The 10,934-nt window shown below is 40.1% G+C and overlaps 1 protein-coding gene across 1 annotated transcript; it reads right to left on the bottom strand.

The window, feature by feature from the left end:
- Window positions 1–5,179: 5,179 nt before the first annotated feature.
- LOC121139163 (major urinary protein 20-like) lies at window positions 5,180–8,054 on the bottom strand. The gene is made up of 5 exons (XM_040742287.1): window positions 7,947–8,054; window positions 7,232–7,368; window positions 6,390–6,460; window positions 5,631–5,746; window positions 5,180–5,260 (listed from the first exon to the last, which is right to left on the bottom strand). The coding sequence occupies exons 1-5, from the start codon at window positions 8,052–8,054 to the stop codon at window positions 5,180–5,182; spliced, it is 513 nt and encodes a 170-aa protein (XP_040598221.1).
- Window positions 8,055–10,934: the final 2,880 nt, after the last annotated feature.

Raw genomic sequence — 10,934 nt, 5'->3', positions numbered from 1 at the left:
TCAAAGAAATGGAAGAAAAAACAAACCAAAAAATGCAAGAATTGGAAGAAAAAACAACCCAAAAAAGGCAGAAAATGGAAGAAGAAATGAAGCAAAAAATGCAAGAAATGGAAGAAAAAACAAAGCAAAAAATGCAAGAATTGGAAGAAGAATCATACCAAAAAAGGCAGGAAATGGAAGAAGAATCAAAGCAAAAAATGCAAGAAATGGTAGAAAAAACAAAGCAAAAAATGAAAAAAATGGAGGAAGAAACAAACCAAAAAAGGCAGGAAATGGAAGAAGAAACAAAGCACAAAATGCGAGAAATGGAACAAAAAACAAACCAAAAAATGCAAGAAATGGAAAAAAGCCAGAAGGTCCTGGATAGATATTCTACCTACACTAAGAGACCACGGATGCCAGTCCAGACTACTATACCCGGCAAAGCTCTCAATCACTATAGACGGAGAAAACAAGATATTCCATGACAAAACTAGATTCAAGCAATATGTGTCCACTAACCCAGCCCTACAGAAAATTTTGGAAGGAAAACTCCAACCCAAGGAAGCTAACTACAACCAGAAAAACATAAGCATTAGAGAATCTCTCTCTACCAACAGCCAAAAGAACAAAGGGGTGAAATTCCACACATAATTCCACCAACAACAACCATCACAAATCGAAGAAGGATGAGCAATCATTGGTCATTAATATCCCTCAATATTAATGGCCTTAACTCACCCATAAAAAGACACAGACTAGCAGATTGGATTCGAAGACAGAACCCTTCCTTCTGCTGCATACAGGAAACACACCTCACCCTTAAAGACAGACATTACCTGAGAATTAAAGGTTGGGAAAAAATTTTTCAATCGAATGGACCCAAGAAACAAGCCGGGGTAGCAATCCTAATATCTAACAAACTAGACTTTAAAATAAAATCAATCAAAAGAGATGAAGGAGGTCATTACATACTCATCACAGGTGAAACCCTCCAAGAGGAAGTGTCTATTCTGAACATCTATGCCCCAAATACAAAGGCATCCACATTCGTTAAAAAAACATTATTAGAACTTAAATCTCATCTAAAGCCCCACACAGTTATAGTGGGAGATTTCAACACACCACTCTCACCACTAGACAGGAATACCAAACAGAAACTCAACAAAGAAGCAAAAGGGCTAATAGAAGTAATGACCCAACTGGGATTAACAGATATCTATAGAACATTTCATCCACATAAAAAAGAATATACCTTCTTCTCACCACCACATGGAACCTTCTCAAAAATCGACCACATACTTGGCAACATATCAAACCTCAGCAGCTACAAAAAAATGGGAATAACTCCATGCATCTTATCAGACCACCATGCTTTAAAATTAGAATTCAACAACAACACAAATTGCAGAAAACCTACAAACTCATGGAAATTGAATAATGCTCAACTGCACCATCCCTGGGTCAAAGAGGAAATAAAAAAAGAAATTAAAGACTTCCTCGAATTCAATGAGAATGAAGACACAACATACCCAAACCTATGGGACACTTTGAAAGCAGTGCTACGGGGGAAGTTCATAGCGCTAAATGCTCACATGAAGAAACAGGAGAACAGTTATACCAGAGAATTAACATCACAGCTGAAAGCTCTAGAACACAAAGAAGCACACTCCCCCAGGAGGAGTAGACGCCAGGAAATAATCAAATTGAGGGCTGAAATCAATAAAGTAGAAACCAGGAAAACAATACAAAGAAACAACGCAACGAAGAGTTGGTTCTTTGAGAAAATCAACAAGATAGACAAACCTTTGTCCAAACTTAGCAAACAGCAGAGAGTGAACACGCAAATTAACAAAATTATAAATGAAAAGGGGGACATAACAACAGACTCTGAGGAAATCCAGAGAATCATTAGGTCATACTTTGAAAACCTGTACTCCACAAAATTCGAAAATTTAAAGGAAATGGATGACTTCCTGGACAGCTATCAATTGCCAAAACTAAATCAAGAACAGATAAGCAATTTAAATAGACCTATAACCCCTATGGAAATAGAAGCTGTCATCAAAAGTCTCCCAATCAAAAAAAAGCCCAGGTCCAGATGGCCTCAGTGCAGAATTCTACCAGAAATTCAAAGAACAGCTTATACCAATTCTTCTCAAAGTGTTCCACACAATAGAAGCAGAAGGGTCTTTGCCAAACTCTTTCTATGAGGCTTCAATAACCTTGATCCCCAAGCCACACAAAGATACAACTAAGAAAGAGAACTTCAGACCAATATCCCTCATGAACATTGATGCAAAAATACTCAATAAAATACTGGCAAATTGGATCCAAGAACACATCAAAACAATCATTCACCACGATCAAGTAGGTTTCATCCCAGGAATGCAGGGATGGTTCAACATACGAAAATCCATCAACGTAATCCACCATATAAACAAGCTGAAAAACAAAAAATCACATGATCATCTCACTAGATGCTGAAAAAGCCTTTGACAAAATCCAACACCCCTTCATGATAAAGGTCTTGGAGAGATCTGGGATAACAGGGACATACTTAAACATAATAAAAGCTATATACAGTAAACCAACAGCCAACATCAAACTAAATGGACAGAAACTCAATGCAATTCCTCTAAAATCAGGAACAAAACAATGCTGTCCACTCTCTCCATACCTTTTCAACATGGTACTTGAAGTCCTAGCTATTGCCATACGACAACAAAGGGGGATTAAGGGGATACAAATTGGGAAGGAAGAGGTCAAACTTTCACTGTTTGCAGACGATATGATAGTTTACATCAATGACCCAAAGAACTCTACCAGGAAACTCTTACAGCTGATTAACACTTTCAGCAAAGTGGCAGGCTACAAGATCAACTCAAGAAAATCAGTAGCCCTACTATATACAGATGATAAAAGGGCCGAGAGAGAAATCAGAGAAACATCACCCTTTACAATTGCCACAAACAACATAAAATACCTTGGGGTAACGCTAACCAAACAAGTGAAAGACCTGTATCATAAGAACTTTGAATCTTTAAAGAAAGAAATTAAAGAAGCCCTCAGAAAATGGAAAGATCTCCCATGCTCTTGGATAGGTAGGATCAATGTAGTAAAAATGGCAATCCTGCCAAAAGCAATCTACAGATTCAATGCAATCCCCATTAAAATCCCAGCACAGTTCTTCACAGACCTTGAAAGAACAATAATCAATTTTGTATGGAAAAACAAAAGACCCAGGATAGCCAAAACAACCCTGTTCAACAAGGCAACGTCTGGAGGCATCACCATCCCTGACCTCAAGCTCTATTATAGAGCTATAGTCCTGAAAACAGCTTGGTATTGGCACAAAAATAGACAGGTAGACCAATGGAATCGAATTGAAAACCCGGGTATTAACCCACACACGTACGAACATCTGATCTTTGACAAAGAAGCTAAAAATATACAATGGAATAAAGAAAGCATCTTCAACAAATGGTGCTGGCATAATTGGAGACTGGCATGTAGAAGAATGCAGATCGATCCATGTCTATCGCCATGCACAAAACTTAAGTCCAAATGGATCAAAGACCTCAACATCAATCCAGCCACACTGAACCTCTTAGAAGAGAAAGTGCGTGGTACCCTTGAACGAATTGGTACAGGAGACAGCTTCCTGAACATAACACCAGTAGCACAGGCAGTAAGATCAACAATTAATAAATGGGACCTACTGAAACTGAGAAGCTTCTGTAAGGCAAAGGACACAGTCAGCAAGACAAAAAGGCAGCCCACAGAATGGGAAAAAATATTCACTAATCCCACATCTGACAGAGGGTTGATCTCCAAAATTTACAAAGAACTCAAGAAGCAAGTCTCCAAAACACCAAAGGACCCTATTAAAAATTGGGCTGCAGAACTAAATAGAGAGTTTTCAATAGAGGAGTCTAAAATGGCTGAGAGGCACTTGAGAAAGTGCTCAACATCCTTAGCCATCCGGGGAATGCAAATCAAAACTACTCTCAGATACCATCTCACTCCTGTCAGAATGGCTAAAATCAAAAACACCAATGACAATTTATGCTGGAGAGGATGTGGCAAAAGGGGGACACTCCTCCATTGCTGGTGGGAGTGCCAACTGGTTCAGCCACTTTGGAAATCAGTGTGGAGATTCCTCAGAAAAATGGGAATAAACCTACCACAAGACCCAGCAACTCCACTCTTAGGCATATATCCAAAAGATGCCCATTCATACAACAAAGAGGTCTGTTCCACTATGTTCATAGCAGCTTTATTTGTAATTGCCAGAACGTGGAAGCAACCTAGATGTCCCTCACCCGAAGAGTGGATAGAGAAAATGTGGTACATCTACACAATGGAGTACTATTCAGCAGAAAAAAATAATGGAATCATGAGATTCGCAGGCAAATGGATGACACTAGAAGAAACCATCCTGAGTGAGGTAATCCAGTCACAAAAAGAGAAACATGGCATGTACTCTCTCATATATGGATTTTAGACATAGATCTGGGGAGTGCCAGCCTACAATCCTATGGCCAGAGAGTCTGGGAAACAGAAACTTTATTTAGTGGCTGATCGAAGAAGAGGCAGACTCCCTTGGTTAAGTACTGAGCTGAACTCAAGAAAGCCAGTAACAGAGAGGGAGGACTGATGATCAAAGGGATTAAGACTGGGCTGGTTTAACCCCCAGAAACAGCTGACCAGACAAAGGTTAACTCTTGAATCCCAGGCATTAGCCTGGGAAGCCAGCATGGGACTGATCAAGACCCCCTGAATCTGGGTGTCAGTGAAGAGGCCTAGGGAATCTATTGAGCCTTGGGCAGCAGATCAGTACCCATCCCAAGTATACACACGGACTTTGGACTCCAATAGAACAATGTGAGGTGCACTCTCACCCAGAACTCTTGGGAAAGGGTCTAGGCCCTGCCCTATATGAAATGACACACTATGGACACCCCCATGGAGGGCCTCACCCTCCCTGGAGAAATGAGAGGATAACGGGGGGGGGCGGAGGGGAGGGCACGGGAGGAAGGGAGGGAATGGGAGAGGGACCTGGAACTGACTTGTGAAGCAACCTTGATTCTTATCTAAATTTAAACTGGAAAATAAAATTTAAAAAAAAATAAAAAATAAAAAAAAATTCAAATTAAAAAAAAATGTGTGAGTCCTGACTTACCAGCCTCAGTTAGGTCTAATATATTTTCCTTAAAAATTCCCTGCTTCTTGCATGGATCCCGAAATTTTTCTTGATGTTTGAACTCAACTTTGGTTTCTGGCCTGTGAAAAATAATGGTGACAGTAGTGATTGCATCTTGTGTATTGACCACATTCACAGAGCTGAATAATGAATGGGACAGGGCCCCTCCAGAAGGATGAGAAAATGATTGACAACACGATTATCAGGCATGGACATGACCTGCCATGAATTTGGCATCCATAGGATATCTTACTGGCATAGTGAGGGATTTCAGAGACCTCCACCCCCACCACTGTGCCTGGGGGATGACAGAGGTGACCATTTGTCTGCAGTAGGTAAGGGAAAACGAGGCAGTTTGGGGCCAGGCTGGAAAAACCATGTTAAACCTAGGGTTTCTTTCTTCTCTTCTTCTCCCATCCCATGACCAGTGTCTGTGGGAAAATACTCTACTGTAGAGCTTCATCAACTGGAATGTTTCCCCATTCTTGATATGTCTGAGATGAGTTATAATATAATCAGCATAGTCTGTATCAAGTACAGTAAATCTATTATATCCGTTATCTGTGGAAGAAATGGTACACAACTGAGAAATTCTTTGGTTCACAGAAAATAATTGAAACCTTTTACCTATTCTATATCATGGGTAAAAATTAAAATGCATATTCTAATATAGATTGGTGAAAATGTCTGGTGCTTTCTATCTATACTTCTTTGGACATCGTGAGGTAACCACTAGTAAACAAGTAGTCACAGCAGCCACTCTCCTCTCTAAATCTTGTCTACTTCAATCAGCAGCTTCCATTGATCTCTATCTGTCTTTCATAAGCTCACTGTATTATGTACCTGCTGCTGCATCCTGAGTGATATGAACTGGTGGTATCCACTGGGGCAGAATCAGACAGATGTAAGGAGATGAGAAACCATCTTACCTTACTTGTCCCACCTGCCCAAGACTGGGATGCTAGTTATTAGTTCGCTCCTGTTGCATTAGCTAAATAAACAATGATCAGGAAGCAACTGAGAGTCAGAAGAGGGTTGTGGTTGTGGTTCAGTTGTGGAGAGTTTGATTAGTATGTATAAGACCTTGATTTCAATTCCCAACAATAAGGCAAATGTGCTCACACAGACACACCCACCCACAATAGAGACATTAGGGTTTACTAAGTTCCTTATGGATAGATATGTAGACTTTTTGTATACTTACATATGATATATACACCATCTTCTTCTGTTTTGTCACATACTAAATACAGCTCTGTGCACTCTCCGTCGACACTGTGAAATACAGTCAGCTGGTTCTTAAGGATACTGCTATGGCTACCCAAATCTCCCATTTCTAATTCCACTTAACTTTTGAATGTTTTTGTAAAATGAGCAAAGTCATTCATTTGTATTATTTCACTTATACTTGATACTTTACTAATCACATATTTGCTTATCATTTAGAAAAAGAATGACAATCACTTCAAATCACTGTCACAACTATCACTACTTCCCATTGTCACTCACTTGTGCAGATTATCACCCAGATGTCCACCATCTGCATCAAATTAGTGCTTTCAAATGTTGCCCAATATACCTCTCCAATCCACAGAGGAGAATTAATACCCCCTTTAATGCAGTTGAAGGGGTGGAATTTCGTGGCTAACAACTAGTCAGAAATATTTAACTCATGATAATCTCCATTTAAGCTGTGCTGTACATCTCATTCATTATGGTTTCAGAAATGCTTCTGAACTTTGCGTATTAAATCCCCAGTAAATTTGTTCCTGTCACCAATGTTATTCTCTGACTTTTGAAAAAGCCCCAGTTTTGAAATCTTGGTTTAGTATCTCTCTCTCTCTCTCAGTGTGTGTATGTGTGTCTCTGTGTCTGTGTCTGTATGTGTACAAGTACATGCAATGAGGGGCATATGTTTCTTTGTGCATATGTGTGTGTGTGTGTGTGCTTGTGCGTGTGTGTCTGTGTGTGTGTGTGTGTGTGTGTAGGCCTGAGACCATTACAGGTTTCCAATTCTTCTTTCTCAGATAAGAACACCTCACTTACATGGTATGTAATTTAAGAGCTAAGGAAGAGTTATTGAGGAGATGAATGTACTCTACAAAATCTCTCATGCTTCCATGTTCCTCTATCATTTCTCTTTTGTCAGAGGCCAAAAGAATGGAATGCCATTTTCCCTGAATCTGTAATAGATAAGTGAATTGTTAAGAAAGGAGGGGCAGGGACACTTCATGGACATGTTTCCACTAGAACTCTGACCCATGGGCCTGGGCATTAGCATACACAGGATTAGATCTCACATCAGTTGGCAAAATACTTAAGATCCTGTCTGTCTCTATGCACACCCCCATGGAGGGCCTCACCCTCCCTGGGGAAATGAGGGGATAACGGGGGGGGGGCGGGAGGGCTCGGGAGGAAGGGAGGGAATGGGAGAGGGACCTGGAACTGACTTGTGAAGCAACCTTGTTTCTTATCCAAATTTAAACTGGAAAATAAAATAAAAAAAAAGAATAAACAGAGGAACAGCTCACTCTAAAAAAAAAAAAAAAAAAAAAAAAGATCCTGTCTGTCTCTCAGTGGGAGTGAGGGACTGCAGGCATTGTTAGATATGGATACCATGCGGCTGGTCTTGTTTCACAGTCTGAAGCCTCTATTTGTCTCACAGAGAGGAGCCACAACCCTCCCCTCAAAGGCCCCACTTGGCTTCAGAGTTGCCAGGAGCATCCTCTGGGTCAGACATCCCGAAGCCCCACGAGTCTACCTTTTGTGGATTAAAGTTCTTTCCAATGAGACTAGTTTTTGCTTCTGCATGGACACAGACTAGGGTCAGCTCCAAACCCAGCACAACCAGAAGTAGCAGCAGCTTCATTTTGGATGGAATAGAATTGTCTCTCCATCAGGACTGAGTCTTTCCTGGTGGTAGCTGCACTCCACTCTCCAGCTGCTTTGTAGTTATACATTTTCTGAGTTCAATTTTTTAAACGGTGGATCTCCTCCTCCTTTTCTCACTCTCTGTGAAATGTTTCCTCACTTATTGATGTGAGGCCAAGAATTGCTCCTCCCCTCTTTAAAGGTGGCAGTCTCATCTCCCATGGATTGATTTGGTAACCTTACATTTCTCAAAACATAATCTCAAGAAAAACAGTGGATGCCTTAGAGAGCTGCCATTTGGTACCTTACAGATTTAACTTTGGATCTGACTTGGAATCAGAAAGCCAATCATGTGTGTGTGTGGGGGGGTGGAGCTGAAATGGGAGACCAAGGGGGCAGAGCATCTTTGCTCTAAGTCTCCTGTGGAGTGTAGAAGTAGATATATTAATCATTTCTAAAATACATTTTTATTTTATTTTTCATGAATGTTAGTTTTGAATATGTGTCTGTTCACTGTTGCGTGCCTGGTGCTGTCGAGGTCAGAAGAGGGAGTCAGATCCCTTGAAACATGTTCTTGAGGAGTATGCAGACCTCCAAGGACCAGCCTCAATTTCCCTCCAAGTACCAGCCTCAACTTCCCTTCAAGGCAGGATGCTAAACACCAAGCATGGGGGCTGGCTAAAAGGATCTGAGGGTGAACGAATCAGCTCATAGATATATTCTACTCATGTCTCTTTATTTTTCAAAAAGTTCTTTCTGATCCCACAAGGTGTCCAGTTTATATACTGACACAATTAGCAGTTCTCTGGAACTAGCAAAGATACCAGACATGCATTTCTCAGAGCCTGAAAACAAATAAGATCTGACAATGTCTGTGTCTTATGTCTCAGAGAGGGATTGACTTTTAAAACAAATATCTGGACAAAACTTAAGAGGCAGGAAGTGTTAATGGAGTCAGGGGCTATGATTTCTAAAAGGGGAGATGGGTTTTAGTACATAAACTACATTTGTGTGGCTAGTTAAACTAGAAGTTTGTAATTGGTAAATGTAGACAAAGTGAAGAAAACATGGCAGTCCGTGCACTCTCTGAGCACCTTCTTCTGCTTCCTTCTGTGGAGGCTGGGAACACAGTTTCACAGTAACCATGGCAACTGGCATAATCTATGGGAGGAAAATGGACCCTGGATCCACATTAGCATTTTTGACAGGTATTATCGCAATCACCCAGAACTAGATAAAACACTGCTGGTGTTTTGTGGGACAAAATCTATTATGGTAATGGGGAGCACTGTAGTTTCACAAGGGTTTTATAGAAGTGATAGTGACTATACAAAAGGCAGGAATCACCAAAGCTCTGCCAATTGGATTTCCTACAATGGAATTCATGATGATCCTGGTGGTTCAGCCACATGATTTTGTCAACTGATATATCCCAGTATAATGCTGTGGCCTGAAACAAGGGAGACCCCAGGTTCAGTTCCCAACACCCACATGGCAACTGACTGTAACTTCAATTAAAGGGGCCTCCTGCCCACATGTGGTACATATAAATTCATGTAGGCACACACACATAAAAATAATAAATCTTTTAAAAACTTTTAAAGACTATCAAGAGAGGATTTCCTGAGGCTAAGCTGACAGACCCTGAAAGCCTCTCAACCTTTGTTCAGAGAACACCAACACCAGAATCCAAACTGCTAAGGTAATAGTCAAGTTGCATCAGCAGTTTTTAAACTTAGAGACAACTGGACTTCAACAAACAAGGCATAATCTCATCATTAAAGAAAAACAATATTTTTCAAAGTCATATTTGCTGACAGAGTTCCAAGCATAAATTATGCCAAGAGTCTGCTTACAAAGGCATAGTTTAATGGGAACATGTTTCTTTATCAGTACAAATTTCATTTACCCTGTAATGTGAAACATAAAATTGTGTTTGTTTTGAGGAGATAACAAACTCTAGAAAGAAGCAGGTACTTAGGTTTTATCTTATTTCAATATTGTATAATATGGTATATATAATTTTGTTCATTGTGCCATAGTATGAATTAAAACTGAGAAAGATTAAGTTATAGTGATATATTTTTATGATCTAATAAAGTTTTCCTGGATCATAATATAAATCTAGTCACAGTCATAAAGCCCAGGAGGTAGTGTTATACATCTTTAATCACAGCAGTCATACCAGTTAGCCATAGAAGCTGTGCAGTGGTGGTGTATGCCTTTAATCTCAGCACTAGAGAGGTAAATAAGACAGAAGTGTCTCAGAGCATGCATTTAGTCTCCAGCAACAATGAGGACAGCATCCCCCTTCCCGCCATGGTAGAGATAAGGGCTTTCTGGTGGCTTGGCTGCTTTGTTTCACCGATCTTCAGCTTGAACCCCAATATCTGTCTCTAGGATTATACTCTTCTTGTTACATTAAGTAACTGTACATGGTCATGCAGCCATTCAGTGGGAGAATTCAGTTTTAAATACAATAACCCAGGAGGTTCTGTTCTTATTAACCCCCCTACAACCCAGTCAAAATGTTTTTAACATGAGTAGAGGATTTTTAAACAGAGAAAGAGGAATAAACAATGATGTATACCTCCTGAGGTATCTGCCTGGCAGGCACACTGAAGAAATTGGCATGGATTTCTTTCAACTATGGAACTATGGGTGTAGCTCAGGATGGAGTGAGTAAGGGGTGACTACAGCTCTCTCCTTGTCTACTAGTATTTGATGGATGAGCTGGTAAATGATTGATTTGGGGATTAGTGCTTTTTTGTGTCATTTATATTTTTGTTGTGGCATATGAGTTACTCTGCATTTCAGATATTTATATTGCAAATCACAACAATAACAAAATGACAGTTATGAAGTAGCAACAACATAG

The sequence above is a fragment of the Mesocricetus auratus genome, unplaced genomic scaffold (genome assembly GCF_017639785.1).
Source record: "Mesocricetus auratus isolate SY011 unplaced genomic scaffold, BCM_Maur_2.0 Super-Scaffold_6731, whole genome shotgun sequence".
Lineage (NCBI taxonomy): Eukaryota > Metazoa > Chordata > Mammalia > Rodentia > Cricetidae > Mesocricetus > Mesocricetus auratus.
The sequence above is the reverse complement of the archived record's forward strand: the minus strand, read 5'-3'. Positions and strand labels throughout refer to the sequence as shown.

Bases quoted from the DNA above. Each gene is read 5' to 3' on its own strand.
- LOC121139163 (XM_040742287.1), bottom strand. From the start codon at position 8,054: ATGAAGCTGCTGCTACTTCTGGTTGTGCTGGGTTTGGAGCTGACCCTA. The intron at 7,369-7,946 runs GTAGACTCGTGG...TATCTATTACAG, and splicing joins AGAACTTTAATCCACAAAAG to ATTCAGGGAAAATGGCATTC. The intron at 5,261-5,630 runs GTATTTTCCCAC...TTCACAGGCCAG, and splicing joins TGATGAAGCTCTACAGTAGA to AAACCAAAGTTGAGTTCAAA.